The 20531-nt window shown below is 35.1% G+C and overlaps 3 protein-coding genes across 3 annotated transcripts; 2 read left to right on the forward strand and 1 right to left on the reverse strand.

Moving 5' to 3' along the window:
* Positions 1–1673: 1673 nt before the first annotated feature.
* On the forward strand, positions 1674–9461 carry LOC112562345 (hydroxymethylglutaryl-CoA lyase, mitochondrial-like). The gene is made up of 11 exons (XM_025235568.1): positions 1674–1794; positions 2573–2641; positions 2944–3051; positions 3479–3574; positions 4215–4273; positions 4597–4686; positions 5613–5676; positions 6275–6463; positions 7314–7439; positions 8294–8409; positions 8868–9461. Exons 1-10 carry the CDS (start codon positions 1720–1722, stop codon positions 8396–8398), a joined length of 981 nt encoding a protein of 326 aa, XP_025091353.1. The 5' UTR covers positions 1674–1719; the 3' UTR covers positions 8399–8409; positions 8868–9461.
* Positions 8616–14296, reverse strand: LOC112562348 (33 kDa inner dynein arm light chain, axonemal). The gene is made up of 6 exons (XM_025235570.1): positions 14134–14296; positions 13600–13742; positions 13141–13310; positions 12251–12429; positions 10879–11043; positions 8616–9974 (listed from the first exon to the last, which is right to left on the reverse strand). The coding sequence occupies exons 1-6, from the start codon at positions 14212–14214 to the stop codon at positions 9939–9941; spliced, it is 774 nt and encodes a 257-aa protein (XP_025091355.1). The 5' UTR covers positions 14215–14296; the 3' UTR covers positions 8616–9938.
* On the forward strand, positions 14289–20057 carry LOC112562346 (ER membrane protein complex subunit 2-like). Its single transcript, XM_025235569.1, has 10 exons — positions 14289–14370; positions 15340–15453; positions 15712–15776; positions 15993–16078; positions 16455–16512; positions 16890–16975; positions 17447–17588; positions 17925–18035; positions 19129–19233; positions 19511–20057. The coding sequence occupies exons 1-10, from the start codon at positions 14346–14348 to the stop codon at positions 19595–19597; spliced, it is 879 nt and encodes a 292-aa protein (XP_025091354.1). The 5' UTR covers positions 14289–14345; the 3' UTR covers positions 19598–20057.
* The last annotated feature ends 474 nt before the right edge of the window (positions 20058–20531 follow it).

Genomic DNA, 20531 nt, shown 5'->3' on the forward strand with positions numbered 1-20531 from the left:
CTTAAACACGACTTATTTACCTTTTATCCACTTCCGCAGGAGCTACGACGCCTCGGAGCACCGGAACAGCAACTGCTGCCCCACCATCGACAGCAACACGTCTACCCGGCGGCAGTAACATCATACAATCTTACTATAACTGTCTCAGTAACTGCCAACCTTACAATCAGTATATCTGTTTCAATCGCTGCCGTGTACTTTACTTCGGCTAGAATAGCAGCAGCAAAATACCAGGTTTTTTTTCCAAAAGTTGTCTTCCAATTTTTAATTATTTTTTTTATTTTGTACGCTTAAACGCCACTTAGAGAAATTAGTACTTCCAAAATAATAAAGTACGTTGACTGAGAGACGCAGACGGTGAAGACTGTTGACAAACTACAATGAAGGCTACTTGTATCAATAATTAAAAGCTTTGCAGCTTTTAAAAGTTCTATGAGCAATCATAGATTGGTCTTTCTTGTTTGTTTGAACGAACTCAAAACTTTACAATAGTGAAATTTGAACGCTGATGTAAATACGTGCCATCTTTTTTATACATTTTACGTAGATACATACAAGCCAATCTTAGGATTTTGATTTATTATTTAATTTTGTTCATTTGTAATACGAATCTTCGGGTTGATATTTTTCTTTCCCATGTTGTGGAAGGGATCCATGTTGACGTTGATGATAAAAACCGATCGCGTGGGTCATACCTGCTATCACTGACTTACTAAGATAAACTAGCCTGTTTCCATATACATGTATATATATGTCGGCAGGAGGAGGAGAGGGGCGTTAATCTCTTAACTGTTTTGTCTAGAATGTATTGCCATCGTATTGTTTCTGTTTCTAGTTAAAATATTACATAGACTTTGTGATTTTCTGATGACAATCTGTCTCTAGGACAGCAATTTTAGTAATTAAAAGAATATTTGAATTGTTAAATGTGTTCGTTGTTTAATTTCGGTTCAGTGAGTCGAGTTAAGGGAGGTGCGTATTATGTACTCACTATATCCCTCCGTCCTACCCCGAGATCACTCGATCGTTTAAGTAGTGCTTGCTCTCTCTTTCTCCCTCGATCTCTCTAACCTCCTTTTTGCTCCACTTGTTTAAAAAAAATCGACGCTATAACTTTCCCTGTGATCATGGAATGATAAGCAAACATATTTTATGGTATGTCATGATGGAATCGGGTGGGTTGGTGGCTTATTTGATAGCAAATTAAAGTGCTTTCATCTATAACGGGAGCACGCACGATGGCTGAGGGGGTGATGAAAGTCAGGGCGGGGGGTGATCAAAGACAGGGCGGGGGCTAAGTAATAAACAGTAACACCTCACTGACAACCAGCCTTGACCAGGCGATACATACAAAGAAGAAAAAGACATGAACCATATCATAAATTGTTTAGAATCTAAACAAATGTCTAAAAGATGTTCGTTCTGTTGGTGACGACCACAATTTTATACAAGTCGTTGGATTTACGTGGCGGCGTAAAGAACTAAAGATTAATTAAAATTAATTAATTCTGTCTTTTCTACAAAGATCATTATATGGGGATGATAGCATAAAATAATATAATTTAGAATTCGGTATTAATAATGTAAATAGATATAGAGGATGATCCAGTTTTAGAGCATTTTATCGTCTTCATTTACCCAGACGTTCGCAAACGTTCCACTGCGTGGGTCGAAGCACTTGAGTCGTTAGGAAACGCTCCCCAACCGGCGCGCACCAAAATGGCGGTCCGGCTGTCGTCGGCTAGGATATTAAAATTTGGGAAAAGACTCTCCAGGTCGTACGCGCAAGTTGGGGTATGCTTTCCGATTAGACTTATTACTCGCGAATGCGATCCTGGCTATCAATGTTTTTTTCTGTCTCCTATTCCTACTTGCATGGCATTATATCACTGTAGTACCCGTGAATTAATGACATGTCACTCACTAGCACATCATCATCTGATGTGTTCATTCATTGATGCACTCGCTTAACCCCATGGTTGTAGTTAATATTACACATCATTAATATAGAAAAGCGTGCAGATAACGTGACTATGCAAACAGGTATTTTGTGTGCAGTATGTTTGTGAGAGAGAGACTATTCTGTCAGTCTACTTGGAAAAAAAAAGGTTTCATCTCCTGTTTTTACATTTTTTTAAAAAAGTTCAATCTTATGCAAAGGTTAAGGCTAGAATATTGATCAGTTATTAATCAAAGCATTGTGCGTTCCATGATCCTTCTTCTGTAGAACTCTTAATTTCAAATTATATTCCACTGTTAAGTAGCTTACAGCAATCACCTCTAACTGTACAGGCTGGGCTGAGGAACTTGTATGCAATGACATGGGAACATGCAATATTTTCAGACTGGGCAGTAGGATCATAATCCTTTTTGACATTCATTCTTAATGGCATGATGCAAGATATCACACATATATGTTCAGGCACATAGAGAACTTTGTATCTAATATATATATATAGTTCTTAATGTTGACTACAACAAATTTTTTATTTGGATGACTGCGAATAAAATGTTTAGTGTTGTCTTTTGCATTTTTAGTCTTTAATAAGTAGCAAACTGTAACTTGTTTCAGATAGCTGGTTTGCCTAGCTTTGTCAAGATAATTGAAGTGGGACCAAGAGATGGACTGCAAAACGAGAAAGTAAAGCTGCAAATAATATATTAAATGTCTCTCATTATTCATTTATAGTTCAAAGCATAATAAATACAAAGTATATTCCTATTTAAGCTGTTTTCATACTTATGCTTAATTCTGTTATTTGTTTTTTCCTTCTGTGGTTGTGTATATGTATTAATATGTGCATTTATGTTTACATCTTCAAGTATATTTTTGCATGTGTGTCAGCACATGTACATCATAGATTAAACACTAAATTTACCTTGTTTTAAAGCACTTGATTTTTTTTATAATGTTCTGATGATACTTCATTGTCTGCATGACAGAATATAGTTCCGACATCTGTCAAGGTTGAGTTTATAAACAAGCTGTCAGAGACAGGTCTACCAGTTATTGAGGTCACCAGCTTTGTCTCACCAAAATGGGTTCCACAGGTTAGTTACAGTGTCTTTGCCTGTTTGTGAATTATAGAGTTATAAAATATTATTATTTTGGATAGGAAGTTCAAACTTAGTAGTGATGTTTGTGATTGCAAACACAATGGTGGTGGATAAATTGAGCTCAGCATGGGATTACATGGGTAACTATATGCTTTAATTTTAGCTTCATCAAAATGCACTCATTGAAGAAGGAGTGGGGTATTTTAGTAGGACTAAGGAGTGAAACGTTGTAAAGAAATGGGCAGAATAGGAACTTTAAAAACAAGAAAAAGAAACGGACAACACAGATTAACGGTGCTACTCAAGAATAACAAAATTTTTTGCCATAGAGAATTTGCCAGTCTCATTTCCTGAGACTTTCTGTACAAAACTATAAGCTGCTTAAGATGGTTTCAGCTATATATTATTCCATTTTATCCAGATGGCAGATCATAATGAAGTGTTGTCAGCAATACACAGAAAACCAGGTGTGGTGTATACAGCTTTAACACCAAACTTAAAGGGCTTGGAGTCAGCTGTGAGTTTCATATTCTTCCCCTCCTAATCATGCTGCTTCTTAGTTTACTAGCTATAAAAAAGACTTCCAAAATTAACTCTTCACAGTTTGGTTTATTATTTGTTATTGAAAAACCATACTTTCTCAAAGTTCAGGGAGACGCTGAGCTGTAAAGAGTTAATCTAACACAAAGATGTCTCATTAGTTTAAAGATAAAAAAAGGGAAGTGATTGGTAATCCATCAGTGATAAAATTTTGTAGTTTTATAATTATTCTGTTTATGGAAATATTGTATGTTAACATTTTGTTTTATTGTGAGGTGGTGGCAGTAAACAGGTAATTACTGTTTGTTTGGACTACAGGCAAGGGCAAGTGTATGACTATATGAAAAAAATTGAAGAAAATTTATGAAGGTGATAGGTGTACTATTTCATGAAGACTTACTGGTGCCACACATCTTACTACTGGCATTCCTAAAACTGATAAATGAGTACAAAATTCATTTAGAAATTTCATCAACTTTCATTTTTGCTAATATTGGTTTAACATAGAACCAGCCACCATCTCCATTTCAACCACCTGATAAAATTATTTTCCACTGTTTAAATCATTAAGTCATGTATGTGTATCTGTCTGAGGCAGAAGTTTATTAATATTTCAGATAGCAGCCAATGTTTCAGAAGTGGCAATTTTTGGAGCTGCATCAGAAACATTTAGTCGGTGAGTTTTTTTTTTCTGTGATGAGGAGAGAAGGAGAGCATGCACATACATACTGCTGATCTTTAGAAGCTTTCAGAATGTCTGTTAGCAGGACCAGACTTCAGTTATCATTGTACATTCTCTTTGTCATGTTATTCAATTTATTTACTGTTAATTATTGTGAATGCTCTGGTACATGTAAAAAATATAGCTCATAGTTTAAGATTTATGTAAAAATTGTATCATACCCATTAGATACAAATTAAAATGGCCATTAGAGACAATAGTGCTGCATTGAAATGGCTGTATCTTGATATTACTGATATTAGATTTTTATTTTCCAGAAAAAATATCAACTGTTCTATAGAAGAATCTCTGGCCAGATTCAGTGATGTATTGGAGAGAGCAAAAGCAGCAAAGATAAAAGTCAGGGGGTAGGAAGATTGTTAAGACAGTTTGTTTAATCAGTCTTCAAATTGTTTTACTCTTTCTTTTTTTTAAAAAAAGTCAGTTGTTTCAGTGCTTTCTTATAATAATAGTGTCAGCTTTTATAGCAGTATCCTGTAGCCAAAGCCAGGTTTTCCACACATTACAAACACAAAACACAAGACAGATAAAATTCCTATGGCTCTGTAAAGTTAATGGGGATGCCAGGTCATTTTTTGGCTGGAGGACATTTATAGATCAAGATGTTAATGAAACAGATCTTTTGTCATTGGACTGGAGTAGAGTAGATCAATAATCAAATGTAGATCAAACAGGATATTATCCTGATGATCACAAATGAGAAATTGCAGTATGATGTTGATACTCATGACTGTTTGGCACTGATATAAAGTGTATTCTAGAGATGACTTGCAAAAATGAAGAAACTATGAGGGCATTAGCCAAAGGATAGAGGATTAAGGGTGAAGAGAGAGTTGATATTATAAGAGGAATAAATAAAAAGCCACAGGCAAGTAAGCAGTCAAACACAACGCTGACGACATTAATAAAAAGTGCAGATCAGTACAACAGGCACTACTAAAGCAACAAATCCAGGAAGAAAACAAATATCTGGAGACCTTCAAGCCTGTTAGGCAAAGGGACACCACTCTCCTATCCTTAAGGTGATAAATACATGGAGGAAAACAACAGAATGATGGAATTACTTTATGAAGTTGTAGCAAGCCCATAAAAACATTTATACAGCCTTGTGTGTAAAACTTAATACGCTTGGTATTGAATTTTATATCGTGTGGATCCATTTAAGCAGTTCCTGTCAATTTGTAATTGTGTTGGGGAATATAAGAGTTTGAAGATGGTAGGTAGAGTCTAGCTGCAATAGTTAAAAAATGTGTACCTGATCATCTTTGTGCAGGTACGTGTCTTGCGTCTTAGGATGTCCTTATGAAGGGGATATAAAACCAGAGAAGGTGGCAGAGGTCAGTCCTATATTGTTTTCAGTGTGTTTTATATTTTGACATAGTGCTTAGAAAAATGTGTTAAAATTAGATTGACATTGAGGATTGTAATGGTTTAAGTGATAAAGTGTTTGGTCATCACCATGCTGCTTATGTCTTCATGACTTTGTCCCAGTATGTCTATTAGAGGTCAATTACCTCAGGCAGTCTAAAGGGACTAGTGTGACCTTCCTGTGTCACATGTTAATTGTGGATAGAAATCCAGCCAATGCATTATTTTCCTTTCCAGCCCTAGCGTTTGGAATTTTCTGCCCTATCTCTTTGAGCTGCGGCCACTTTAAAGAGTTTCTAAAGTGATTGTGTTGGAGCCAGTTAATAGCTAGGCTTTGGATTTTTTGTTTTTTTCTTTCTATCAAAGGAAATGGAAGTATTATAATTCCAACAATTAAATTTATTCTTTCAGATTAAATTCAAATTACAGTTTCCATATAAATTGTTGGGGGGTTTTTTTGGTGCCATCAGTCTATATTATTTAATGTTTTTCATATCATTTTAGCTGAACTTGATAAGATATTGTGTATTTTCTCAGCATTATCTTTTATGATATTTTTTGTTACAGGTGGCTCAGCGTATGTTTGAGCTTGGATGTTATGAAATATCTTTAGGAGACACAGTGGGGGTAGGAACTCCAGGAGCCATGCGAGTATTGCTATCCACAGTCAGTAAAGTAGTCCCTGTAGCAAACCTTGCAGTTCACTGTCATGACACCTACGGACAGGCTTTGGCTAATATCTTGGCAGCTTTGCAAGTAAGGGTCCATTTCCCAAGTAAGAGGTGGCATACTGCAGAAAATCAATTGAATTACTTGGTGCATTTAAAATGTTTGTTGACATGTAGATTATTTATTGCTTTAGTAGATGTCACTGATATGCAGGTAGCAGCTTGTGAAATGTTTGTTGTCAACATTTGATAGACCCGAGGTGTGAGATGATGATTCATGCTTTCAGGCTCAGAGATGACAACACATCATCATGGTCTAGCCATGCTTGGGACCTCTTTCGATCAGTCTTAGTTATCCCAAAATAAGTTTTCAGTTTACCTGATTTTCAGTATCTTTGTCTTTTACATTATCTTCCATGTTGTCTTTTGTCAATACAAGATCCCCTATTTTGATTCCCATAAGATGTAGACTTTTCTTTTTAGAGTTGTGCAGGCTACAAATGTTCATATTACTTTATGAAACTTCTGAAACTAGTTTGTGACAGTGTGATGTTCTAACAAAGTTGTCATTATGGAACCATATTTATGTCTGCAAAAGTTAAGCCACTCCACCAAAGATTGATAGTTGAGCTTCCATAAAAAAAACATCGTATTAACTCTCAACGACATTTTAAAGCAAAACTTTATTTACTTCCCAAAGATTGCATGCAATGGCAAGGATACAGACCACATATGTACTGATGGTGTTATTACCATGAGTGGCCACACTACGTCGACATGCAATAATCTTATTGTTTTTTTATATCAACATTCATTATTAATTTCTGCATTTTTCTTTATTTCTTTTATTGATTATTTTTTCAAAGCACTTTGAGCCTGCCTTTGATGGTGGTGTAAAGTGGTATATAAACTGACTTTAATAATAATAATGTGTACAGATGGGGGTTAGTGTGGTGGACAGCTCTGTAGCAGGACTTGGTGGTTGTCCCTATGCTAAAGGAGCCAGCGGCAACATGGCGACAGAGGATGTTGTGTACATGTTGAATGGACTGGCTATTAAAACAGTGAGTTATAGGTATAAAATATAGAAAAGGTGGTATGCACATGCTTATGCATTGACATGTGCAACTATACATAATTTTTCTGGATTTGCCTGCTTTTGTGGATGCGGTGAGATCACTTTATTAACTCAACAGATGAAATTGACTTGATTAAACATTTTGAATGATATTGGTTGTGTGAAGTACAATGGGTTGCAATATTTACACCTATTAACCTACATTAAAGATAACCATCGATGACACGCTGTTTTAAAGAGTTTTTTTTTTTTAAACATTTAACTGATATGATTTTTAAGAAATATAGTTTTTGTTTTTTTGTACTAAATTCAAATGAAAGTTGGTAACTGTATAGAACAGAGAGCTCCTGTCATGAAAGTAAGTCAAACGGCACAAATGAAAAAATTGAAAAAATTATTTACACAAAATGTACAAATATAAAGTGCAAAACAATGAAATATTTTATTAGAATATACATTAAACTTCAGATATTACTTACCATCAAATTGTCATTTTCGGTTGTTGGAGGATAAATCTGTGTTAAATTGAGAAACCGGCAACTGTCTCAAAGATGACTTATTGCCTATTTTTAAATATAACAAAATAACTGATTAATTGACTGTTTTAGCTATTTTATGAAGTAATTTATAGTAGAACAGTTCCTAAAGCTACCAGTAGTTTCTTCCCTTATTTATTCATTTATTTACAAACAGTGTGATGTTTTTCGTGACACTACCCTATTTGCGTTATAATGTGCAAAACAGGAACTGGTTGTGAAATGCTTGGAAAAAGTTAATAGATTTGTGGCTATAATCTTGTTTTAAACGAAACTCTAACGGAAAAAAATCTATAAAATGCAGGGTGTAGACATCAACAAACTTCTGGAGGCAGGACAGTACATCTCCAATGCAATTGGAAGAAAGACAGGGTCCAAAGTAGCATTAGCTACCCATTCATGTTTGTGAAAATGGAGAAGGTATTCTTTTGCTTATGTTCATTGATTTTCTGCTGATTTTTTGTTTCACCAAAATCATTATTTTGTGTTTTCAAGACATTTTCTATTGGTCATGCAACAACTGTTACAAGCTACCCTTTGGGCATTGCTAGTCAGTGAGATTGCCTAGTGGAATAGCATGAGTGGCAATTGCATTCTCAGTCATACAGCATAGATTTGTCAAAAAAAAACCAGCGTGTTGCATTTATTTACACACATTGATATATTCAGCTACACTTATCTACACAATCCATGCAGTCATCCTTATTCATGGGCATTAGTGAAGCTAAGAAGTATGCCAGTTCAATAATTTGCTTTGTTTTAATAAGATATGTAATTATCTTTAATGTGATTTCATAGTTTTATGGGAAAAAGTATCTGCTAGTCAACAGCTTGCTCTTTTTCTAATGATATTCATTGTTTTTCTTCATTTGTTTCAGATAATGCTGCTGAATTTAGGATGCAACAGTTTGAAGACCTCATAAATACTCACAAAACACTTAAAAACTTTAAAAAAGGATGAAGTTACTGAAAACTGTAACTGATGACTGTAAGAATTATAGAAACATTTTGATTTCTTTTTAGATCTTCAATATATGTGATTAAATTTGTGCGTGTGCGTGAAATAGAAGGGCATGTAGAGAATAAGAGAAATGAATATAGATGAATCTGCCTCCACATTTGCACAAGAAGCCATCCTGCTAGAAACACTTTATACTGTTATTACAGTAAAGTTATAGGATACCTATTTAAGCAGAATGGTTTTTGTGCTGTTGTTTTATCATGTATGCAGGTCATACAAAATATTGTGATAAATCCATTACACTTAAGGAAATAATTACACAAAACATAATGAGCTAAAAGCGTTAATGTTTGTGCACTAATTTCTTGCTGTTCGCTTGTGATGGTAACTATATATTTTGATAAAATCTTATCTTTGCCTCACTTGCTGAAATGAATTTTGTTTTGTTTTTTGTTTTGCTTACAACTTACATGGATTAAAAGGCTCATGCTTTATGGAAGAGTGGAAAGCACTGTATATAAGCAGTGTTAATATCTAGGAAGTATATCTGTTAGCAAAAAAGGGGATGCCACTAAAGTACCCTTGTGTTGTTAAAAAAAAGTTTATTTATAGTAGACAATGAGTTTTCAATCTTGTCCTATTTTACACATATAAAAAAATGTGTACAAATTTTTCATTCACAATTTTTTCATACTTGAATAAAATCTTGAAAATGATAGCCAAATATATTTTTAAAAAACACATTTCTTCCTGATGAATGCCATGTAAACGTCACTAAAAGAAAAACAGAATTGTTCCCTTCATCAAACTATCACTTAGCAGACCTTCCTGCAGAGGTATGATGCTACAGGAAACTGTCCAACATGAAAAAATCAGTTTCGATAAGTATTCATTGCTCCACAAGAGTATAAAATATCCATTTGGATAAAGAACAAGTTGTATACCTCTGGACAACAGCTTATTTTTTTTCAAACTGATTTTTATTGGTTCACTTCTTGGGTGCTATGATTCCTTCCAGTTGAGTCTGAAAAACATCAAATGTGGCATTTAGTATAAAATAAAGTAAAATTAATCTTAATTGAAAGACAATTGGATGAGGGTTTGCCATAACTAGCTTAGAACTTCAAATCTATATTGAGAGGCATCTGGCAGTTTGGGTGGGTTTTAATCGAATGGGCAATATCAATATAACTGATTCTCATTTTAACAATCTCAAGGGTTAAAAAATCTGCTACATTTATTATCTGGACTGTGGTATTATTAGGAATTTTTATGTAACCTATGTCATCTTTACCAAGCTTGAATCTCATGAAAATGTGTCTTTTTTTATTTTTTTTAAATGGGAAGTGCAAAATACAGAAAAATTCTGAAGTGTTGAGGGAAAAATGCCCTTTGATGGGGCAATGAAAATTGCATATAAATGTCTACCATATCTCAGGTTGAGATCAAAGAGATTCAGTATGCTGAGCACCTATCTAGCATCTGGCTCTGCATGGGTGCCAATTCTTGATATAACAAACCCAGTGCCACTACCCTGTGGGCTGAGCATCCAGTTCTTCAGTTGCAGGATAATCACTTTCTGACAATATTGTTCACAAGTACCATTCTCGATGGTACCATTCATTCTATTCATGCCTAATAGCCTCGCATTTAAGTATAGACAACATTTCATTTAAAAAATAAATTGAAAAAAAGAAAATCTCAAGGGTTTTGTTGTTTATGGAAGTCAGTTACACTGATACTTTTATAACCAATACTTCCATAAAAAATGGCCAGATATAATAACTATTATTTTAGATAATTTGGTGCAACTGGTTATTAAAACTCTTATTTGTTTCTTAAATTTTGACAATGCTGATATCCTTAGCTATGTAAGAAAATGCTATGGGATGCCTAGTATCACTTTTGTTCTCTTGTAAGGTCTGTACCTTCAATTGTTGATTGGTCCGTTTCAAGAACTGAATTTCTTCTGTATGCTTTTTCTCCTCCACCTGCCTTTGTTCTGCTGCCCTCTTCTCAATCTGGTCACATTTGGCCTTCAGTTCATTCACTTGCTTTTCTAGGTCACGCTTTTCGTTTTCTAGCTGATCAACCTGTAAGAAGGTAGATAAAAGGAAGTATCTGAGACATAATGACGAAGATCAGTAGATGAAACGAGAAAATCAGTAAATCTTTAAGACAAAGGGTGAATGGGTGAGAGGTCGTGGTTGCGTAATTTTTTTTATTGCAACATTTCCAGGCGGGTTGGTTAATCGGTAGGAAAGTGCTTCCACCGTAAAGGGATTTTGCAATATCGGAGGATGGGGTAGTATAAGGTGCAATGGGAAGATTGGATGGAAGACTAGAGTACCCATAGTAAAATCCTGACAGCCACCCCTGTAAACAGGCACATCAGAGACTATTGTGAGACAAGATCTGATCCAGGTTTTGACACTATGCTGTGGTGAGAAGCAATTACCACTCCACCACCAGATCATCCCAGATTTCAAGGTAACAAAAAAGCAAAAGAAAAAAAACCACTTCATTCAACCTTTTTATTTGTGATACCAGCAGTCTTCTGGCAATTTCTGTTGGCCCGAATCTCTATCAATCTATTCTGCGTTCCCACTACACCATGGCTTTCTGAACTGTAACAACTCACAATCTTGGTCTACATGGAGGTTTCAATATAGCAGAGCAACAATCCAAGCCTTCCGCTAACATTAACATAAGCACTGCTGGATTTTAGTCTTTCCTTTGTGCTTTTCTTTTTTTGTTGCATGATTTGCTGATATTTATAGGGATGTGTCCGTATGTGTGTTATGCACAATTTTTAGCCTTTCTCTTGTAAAGTGCATTGAGCCTTCTGCTGTCGGGAAATATGCTATATAAATTCCCTTTATTATTATTATAATATCTGTGTATGTGAGAGAGACAGAAGAATGGAAAACAAACTGCAATAAGTCTTTCTACATAAACTTTAAATCTTGTCTCTCTTTGGGGGAAAGAAAAATGATTTTTAAGTGTTTTATGTATTCTCATATCCATCTCTCTGAAAGGTTCAAAGACACTAATAAATTGGCACTTTTTTTTTTTACACAGGTCTCAGCCAATAGAAAACTAACATAAACAGAAATGTTCATCTCAAAATACAAACTCATGAAAAGATACATAACTTGTTCTACTCCTTTGACTTAGCAAACAGAGTATTTTGTTTCATAGCTTGTGCAATACTTTTTCATAGTTAAAGCTGATGGGGTAGATTTCAAAGACCTAAAATAACATGCATTTCAGGATGCATTTCACACCTTCATCCTTTACCTTTTTCTCCATATCAGTTTTTCCTTGTTCTGCCTGAAGGGCCTTTCGCATTCCAAAAGCTACACTGCTCTCATACAGAGTCTGATATGCTGCAATGGTCATGCGGATTTCATCACGTACACGCAGCAACAGCAGGCCACGCTCCGCACAGTTGATGGTCACTTGTCGGATTAGTTCATCTGGACAGTTAAACAATCTTCTTTTCATCATAGTTTCACAAAAGAAAAAAAGCAGTAAAGGCTAAATTACAGCCTAGATACTATAAGCAGTGAATGCAGTTTAATAAATAATAAAAATAAAATGTACTCATATAGTGCCATGTCCCAGCCTTATGAGCATGCTCATGATGCTTTACAAATAATACCAATATAACAATAAAAATAATGAAGGAGAAATTGAAAAAACAATCAAAAAGACAGGAAAGAAAAGGAAATTGCTATGTAATTAACAACTGACCTAACAGTATTATCCAACATGTCTATGAAATAAAAAATACATGCCCAAATTTGCGAAGTTCATAGTAAATTATGGGGGGAAAAAAATCATCAAGACAGAAGAAAACGGAGGACCAGAGTTGTTTGTGCAGCCTGGTCTCACTTTCCACCATTACAGTTTAAATGCACTCCCTTTTCCCACAAAAGATAGTTGCAGATTTTGTGACCAAATCAGAAAGTGTGCATACCCAGGGTAGAGGAGCACATACATGTGCATGCATGTATGTTTATTCATGTTTGTATGTGTCCACAACAGTCTGAAAATTTGAGCTAAAAAGTTATAATTTTCAAATGTTGAAACCTTTTTGATTTCTGCTTTATTCAGTAAATGTATTTGATGAAATACAAGCATTATTCACAAAGTACAAACGCGTTCTACGAAAAATGAATATATACCAAAGCACTGTGAATACAGCTCACGGCGCACTGGACAAATGCCTGTCTCACGGGCCTGTCGTTGCTGCAGCCTGCGGTCTAGCTCTTCCTGCAGGTTGACAACATCCAGACGTGTGGCTGGTGTACTGGATACCTGCTGTACCCATAGCTGACCATTCTCTGTCCACTCCCTGATGCCCACAACAAAATAAGAACCATTATTTTACATCTGAAGTTTTATCTTTCTTAAATATTAGTGCTCATATCCTTGATTTGTTATGAGTAGAAATAAAGTCATTTATGTTGTTCATTTTGGGTCACCTAGAGCGGGTTTCAGCCGATCGACATCGGTGGCGGACTCTGGTTGAGGCCTTATGTGCAACCTGATGCACGAAGAGGAATAGATAGATAGATGTTGTTCATTAAACTTTCTTAATTAAGTTTAATGTATGAGCATTTTTTTAATGAAAATTTAAGCACCTTGGTGGCAAAATTGAGTTAAGAATTTCATCTGTCTGCTGGGCTGCTTTAGCATCAACAGGTGACAGTTTTTGCTTGGCAGGAGGGAGAGGAATGGGTCCAGTGCTAGCTGGTGGTGTTGGGCTAGTCTTCAGTGATTTTGCCTATTGGCATAAAGAAGAAATATCAATGTTACAAATCTATTGACATTTTCTGGACAAAAAAAACATATTACAAAACATTTTCATGTTTTAAGTATGAACCAGGGAAATGTCAGTTTAGGACGACTCGCAATTGTCACCTATATAAGTCCCTATTTTTTATGAATTTGAATCGATATAGAAAGTAATTAGTTGGTCTATGATATACTTTAAAGTACCAGAATCTTTGTTTTCCATGATCAAGAAATAAAAAATGTGAAGGAATATTAAAAAGACCATCTTATAGCTAGAACCCTATGTTCTAACAAGCTTTTATAATATGTAGTACGATCCTGGTTTCAACTTCACGAGATGTTTCGCTTGTCAACTATTTAAACTGTATATTTTCACTTACCCGCGGAGTTTTCTTGTCTGTGTTTCTGCTGACAAGAACAGGGTTGTCATACTTAACGAGTGAAGCGTTTGGGGGAATCATTTTGGTGTCACTTGAAAAAAATGAGAGATCGTCAACACAGAGACCCGGACGCCAGACTTGGTTGCTATGGATAATAGTAACTGCGCATGCCCGTGACTTAAGGAAGTCTCGCGAAAAGCGAGAAGTAAAAGATGGCGCAGCACATTAGCTGGGAAGGTAAACATGCTTTCAGTAAAGCCTAAAGCCTTCCTGATACTTCGTGCTTTCTTTTGTCTTTTAAAGTATTTAATTTATATTTTTATATACTTCCATTGAATCACTGTTATGTGGAAATCTTAGCCATACTGGCAGTTAGAGAATGATCGATCTAGAGGGAATTGACAGCCATATGACTTAACGCCTTTGTAAATCTCAGCGGAAAGCATATTGCATTGCAGAATCAGTCTGCTTATCACCAAAGATTCTCAAAAACCGATAAACTATTGCACGTTTATAATAATTTATTCTTTGGCTAGGCCATTGCAGACGGTCGGGTCGTTGTCACATTAGGTCACAATGATGCAGTGTGGTTTATCCTCTTTGCTTTGTGATCATGTGGATCCTATAGCAATCTACAGATGATTTGATATGTGGACAAGATTAATTGATATGCTTTTGTCACAGATTAATAATGATTTAATAAATTTTGGATACTTGTATTTGTACCGTGTACCGATTCTGTCAAAAAGGATCAATGTACAAATAAGCTGAATTGCTGAAAGTCATTTGAAGAGGGTAGTTTTAAGGCATTTAAGCCAACTTTCGAAACTGGTTCGAGGCAGCCTTGCAGAGGGGTAAGGATAAAGTGTTCCAAGCACAGGGACCTGGTGAAGGTGTGCAGGCAGACAGAGCAGAGTATTGTGCAGGGGGTGTGGAGCTGGAGGATATCAGATGTGGAACAAAGTATGCTGGACAGTAAGGCAGAAAGACAAATAACGAAGAGCAGAGTGACTAAGACATTTATTGCAAAAGCAGTCCAGTTTGTAAGTAATATGATCAGTGATTGGCACCCAGTAAAGTAAGCAGAGCAGTGGAAGGGGACTGAGATGTTTTGGGGCTTTTTTTTTTTCCTGAGTACCAGATGAGCATCAAAAGTTATAGAATGTAGCAGCTGCATAAAAGCAGATTTAAAATATATCTTTCCAGAGGCTCGCAACATCTTGAGGAAACTTCGAGATGATCAAGTGCGAGATGGAGACATAGTGGTCAAACTCTGGGAGGATGTTCTGATGGATGCTAGTCACAAGCTGGGAAATGAGTGTGAGTAAAGATAGACTAGATCAGTAAATCCATATGTAATTTCATTAAAGGGTGCCTGTATCATAATCGATTTCATGTCAAAAGGAATGCTTGAAAATGTTCCTTGAGAGACTGAAGAAGAGCTGTAGTCAATAACTTTTGTATTTGCTTATAACTTACAAGGCTTAGTCTGTTTCATTTTAATTATAAATCTGTGTATCTATAACTTTTCAGCTTAATCTCTCTTGAGGCTTTTAGCATAATCCATGTGTGTTACAGTGTGGAGTGTCTATGAACAAGTGTGTGTTGCAGCACTGGATTGCCAGCGCTTAGACATTGCTGAGGTAAGTAGCAGTTGTCAAGTAAAGGCTTCTTTTTCTCTCTGTTCCCCTCCTTTTTCCTTTTAAGGTGTTGAGAGTTCGAGTTTGGAGAGAAGTTTTGGATCCCTGTCTGCCTACAACTGTATAACTGCCATTAAAGTTTATAATGAATGTGTTGTGAAAGAACAGGTCATTCAGATCTTCATTAGGTTTGTTTGGTTTTTTTTCCTGTTTTTGCAGACTTGCATCGAAGCACTTAATGCAAAATTTCCCAACAGTGTACGGGTGAAGCGATTGGAAGGATTGCTTCTGGAAGCAGAATCAAAGTAAAATATTTGTTTTTTATTACATTATTTTGACTTTAAAATCCTCTCTTTATATTTTTGAAACATAATATTGGATCTGTGTGTAAAATTTTTATGTGGATGTTCCTTTACTCCTTCAGTTCCAGAATTAATAGGAAGTTTTTGAAAAAAGCATAAGACTAATATATCCTTTGACTTGAATGCCTTTTAAGAACTGTTTACAGTTTTTCTGTGTTTTGAACAAATATAAGAACATTTTTTCCCTTTTCTTTAAAAGTTAATGTAGGAAAAAATTAGATTGTATGAAACATGTACAAGGAATATTTCTAACAATATGCATGTGTTAACAAAAGTGACGTCAAATTATGATCCATAATTTCTTTCCTTTTGTTTTCAGATATGAGAGGGCAACAGAACTCTACAATGCTATTCTGGAAAAGGATGATGCCAACATGGTGAGCATAAAATGTGCAGTCGACAAAGAATGATTTTGAAATCCTACTGTTGCTAAATCTGAAAAGTCATGTATATTTAAGTGTTTTAGATATTTGTATTGTGTACATTTAAATTGTCAAAACATGATTTTTTGATGACACTTTTTCATTATTTAAACTTTTTTTTTTTTTAGTCTTCCTTTAAATCCTTTTGCAAATGAGCCATATGGAGATAATGTTATTTTCATAGCCTTCAGGCTTCAGTCTTTTGTTTCAAAGTTTAATTGCCATCAGTTTCAATAATACATATGCATATTGTCATGATAATATGAATTAATAATACACAGTAATACATAATGCATGTATAATTATAAATCAAGTGAATTTCTTTGTTTCAGTTTGCAAGAAAGAGGCTGGTTGCTATCTTAAAGTCACAGAAAAAAATATCCGATGCTATTGACAAGCTAAATGATTATCTTAAAAAGTAGGTTTTGCCACATTAACTTTCATGCTGATTACCCCAGAATACTTTCGTTACTCATCATGTCAGTGTTATTAATAATAGTAATCAGACAGGAGTGATCTTTTGATTATCCCTATGAACACTGAGCAGCTTTGTGGTGTAAGTGTAGACAAAAGTAAGTCAAATTCCTCATACAAGGCAAAGACTGTGACATTTTAGGCTGTGCTTATTTCCACCTATGAAAGCCTTAGGAATAGAAGTGTCCCATTAGCCATCTTTAAATTGAATAAAAGGTTTATGTCTGTGGACAACATCAGACTAGCTTGTATACATTAAAATAGAGGATGTCTAAGAGTCCAAGGTGCCACATTCTTTGAATTGAATAACAAGAGGTATATATCTTTGGCCAACATACATCTAGCTTGTACATTTGTACTTGTTGAAATAGAAGGTTTTCTACTTGATGTCGGAGAGTCTTGCATGCTATTGCAGATTCATGACTGATTACGAAGCTTGGACAGAGCTGTGTGACTTGTACCTGTCCGTGTATGATTATAGTAATGCTTCATTTTGCATGGAAGAACTTATTATGTCAAATCCACACAATCATCTCTTCCATCAAAAATATGCAGATGTAAGTACTTACATAAATCTCATTTGCTTTACTGAAATTCATTTCATGTTACATGCTCCTTAGGTAGTCATGTAAACACAAATATCAGAATGCCTTATAAAATATGGGGGAAAGAAATCTTCGGCATAAGGCTAGAAAACAATTTGCATCAAGTGTAAGAAAAAACGTTTAGTAAATTGAGTTGCTGGTGTTTTTTATCTATGACTCGAACATTTAATGCTTAAAACTACTGAATGTTTTAATGGCTTTAGAGTTACATTATGTAAATGTACACATTTATGTGGGGAGGTGGAGATGCATGTGTGCACACATGGATAATGTTTGTATGTTTTACAGATCAAATATACCGTTGGTGGTACAGAGAACATGGAGTTAGCCAGGACATACTATGCACAAGCTGTAAAACTATCACCAAACAATGTTCGAGCGCTGTACGGGCTTTTCTTGGTAATGGTTTTATCTTTTATCATAACCTTTTTTTTTTCAAATTATAAGATTTTGCTACGTAAAATAATTTGCTTTCAGTGAAACAATTCTGTTAATTCCAACACAGCTTAGTTTATACTCAAATGTACTTTTGTGTGATGTGGTGTTGCTGGTGTGTGATGTGATGCTGACCAGTAAGGATCTAAGTTTTTTCATCATCATGGAAGACATACATCACTTACCAATGGATGAAACAAGATTACAGAATAAGTTTTAAGTAAGCTCAGCACATTTTGATGTTTTTGGATTGCCACAGAAATTTTTGCTTTACTGTCTGCTGCTTTACTTCCATCATCATCAGCCCCTTAGCCCTGATAGGGCTACTTGGTAACACAACCACCAACTCTCACCAACTTTCTTGATTTTCTGCTTTTCTTAGGAACGTGCCAGATGAGAGGCTCGTCTGCACTTGGAGATTGTGTGCTTATTTCTTTATCTATCTCTTCTACCTTCTTGTACTGTTTCCTGCAGGATTATCTTTTCAAATCCAGTAAATCTCTTGGTGTGCCCATGCTACTTAAGCTTAAGTCTTTGTGCTGTGAACACAAGATCATCATATGGCCCAGTTATTTCCCTTTTTATTGGTGAGGTGATCTTTAAAAAAGAGATACAAAGGAGCTTCCTGTAGCATATCATCTCCATGACTATTTTCTCTGTCACAAGTCTGTGAAGGTCCAAGTCCAAGAAGACAGATAACCAGGGAGTGTGTTGGCCTTATTTTGGAGCAGATTTAGCTGTCATTCCAGATGTTTCATTGAATGTTTCTTTTGTCTTCGGCAAGACATGATGTTATTGCCGTGATATAGCCCTGGTTGCTGGCACAGCATAAAACACAAACAAATGACATGATGTTAACACAGCATAAATAGGTAAAGCTTTCATGATGTTTCATTGAGTGTTTCTGTTGTCTTTAGCATGACATGATGTTACACAGCATAAATAGGTGAAGGCTTTTCATAATGAAAGGCTCTGTAGGGCAAAAGACCATGTATTCATGATGGCATATGCTACTTGCTGCAGTATTTTAAAAAAACTGCATAACTGATGTTTACAGTCTTCAACTAATCTGGCCATGAGCTCAGGAAAAGGTGCCAAGGATAAACAGCTCAATGGAAAATATGCAGCTTGGGCAGCAGATCAAATTCGAATTAAATACAAGGTTTGTTGGACATTTTGTTTACTTTTTGTAGGTTATGTGTTAAAATTTTTTAAAGGTTTTTTCTTATTCATTTACTTATATTTTTCTTTTTGATAGCATATAAACTAGGTTATGTGCATTTGTGGTTTGTTTTTGTTATATACTATTTTATGTTTTTAAAGAAAGTGTTTTTAAAAAACGATTTGGCTTCTTTCCATTTTTAAGATCTGTTTTTGGTTTAAAAAAAAATTAAAGAATAGACTCCATTCATGGAAAACTTAAAATATTTATGTTGCAGACACAACAGTCTGAAGAACAGATGCGGGAAACCAAAGTTATGGAGTCTATAGAGAAGTTGCTAGAATCTTTGCAAGCAGTTGGGTAGATATCTGGTGGGTTTTTTTTTTTTTTTTTTACTTTATTTTGATGGATGTTCCATCTTTAATATCCTTCCAAGATAGTTACTACCAATTTACTGACAAGCAAGATCTGGTCTAGTGCACATTTTCAATTCAAATAATTTGTTGATTTTCCATGCACTTTCTGTTTTCCTTTACTGAAGCACAGGCTTCTTTCTCTTGGTATCTCAGAATTCTTTGATAAATTAAAAGCATAAACAGTATGCATTCATGTGTATTTGTACATGATAATTGTTGCTAGTCACAACTGTTGAGTGTAAGTGCAGAATTTCTACAATATGTCCTTCAATACATATATTAGAAAAGATATTTATAATCAACTGTAAATTGATTGCTTTAAACCTGTTTTAATATAAAATATTTGTGAAATATGTACATGTTCTCTAAAGTTTTTAGGCTGTTAATAAAGTGCAGATTTCTTTGTTGTTCCTCACTAAGTCTTATGATTTTAAAAATGATGCAATTTTTGTAAAATCTATCCTAAATAGGCAGTCCTATCCAAAAACATCTCGAAGTTCACAACCATTTTCATCATCAGGACCGTTATTTTTTTTTTTTTTGGTATGAAAAATAAACTAGGGACAAATACAAACTGGTTTGTGAGATTTAGCATTGCTTCTGATAGTCCTCACAACAGTAATGACAGATTACCGTGTCAGCATGTTGATACATTCTGTGTACCATGTCGGTTGTGCATCTTTCCTGTCCAATGTTGCACAGAACTGGGTGACATTTTTATCAAAAACTAAGATCCAGATATTCATCATTTTCGCTATATTATAACAAGCCACAGTAAAGTTTATTGTGAATGGCCAGTTAAAGATGACTTACTTTTTACCCAAATATATTCACTTCACTGCTATAGCTAGCAAATAGAAGCTATTGAAAGATTCATGCTTT

The sequence above is a fragment of the Pomacea canaliculata genome, linkage group LG4 (genome assembly GCF_003073045.1).
Source record: "Pomacea canaliculata isolate SZHN2017 linkage group LG4, ASM307304v1, whole genome shotgun sequence".
Classification (NCBI taxonomy): Eukaryota; Metazoa; Mollusca; class Gastropoda; order Architaenioglossa; family Ampullariidae; genus Pomacea; species Pomacea canaliculata.

Excerpts from the sequence above, each read along its gene's own strand:
- LOC112562345 (XM_025235568.1), top strand. The coding sequence starts at position 1,720 with ATGGCGGTCCGGCTGTCGTCGGCTAGGATATTAAAATTTGGGAAAAGA. Across the intron at positions 3,052-3,478 it reads CACCAAAATGGGTTCCACAG|ATGGCAGATCATAATGAAGT; the intron begins GTTAGTTACAGT and ends CATTTTATCCAG. Across the intron at positions 5,677-6,274 it reads AACCAGAGAAGGTGGCAGAG|GTGGCTCAGCGTATGTTTGA; the intron begins GTCAGTCCTATA and ends TTTTTGTTACAG.
- LOC112562348 (XM_025235570.1), bottom strand. The coding sequence starts at position 14,214 with ATGATTCCCCCAAACGCTTCACTCGTTAAGTATGACAACCCTGTTCTT. Across the intron at positions 13,743-14,133 it reads CAGACAAGAAAACTCCGCGG|GCAAAATCACTGAAGACTAG; the intron begins GTAAGTGAAAAT and ends TTATGCCAATAG. Across the intron at positions 12,430-13,140 it reads GCTGTATTCACAGTGCTTTG|ATGAACTAATCCGACAAGTG; the intron begins GTATATATTCAT and ends TTAACTGTCCAG.
- LOC112562346 (XM_025235569.1), top strand. The coding sequence starts at position 14,346 with ATGGCGCAGCACATTAGCTGGGAAG. Across the intron at positions 15,454-15,711 it reads TCACAAGCTGGGAAATGAGT|TGTGGAGTGTCTATGAACAA; the intron begins GTGAGTAAAGAT and ends TGTGTGTTACAG. Across the intron at positions 16,079-16,454 it reads CTTCTGGAAGCAGAATCAAA|ATATGAGAGGGCAACAGAAC; the intron begins GTAAAATATTTG and ends TTTTGTTTTCAG.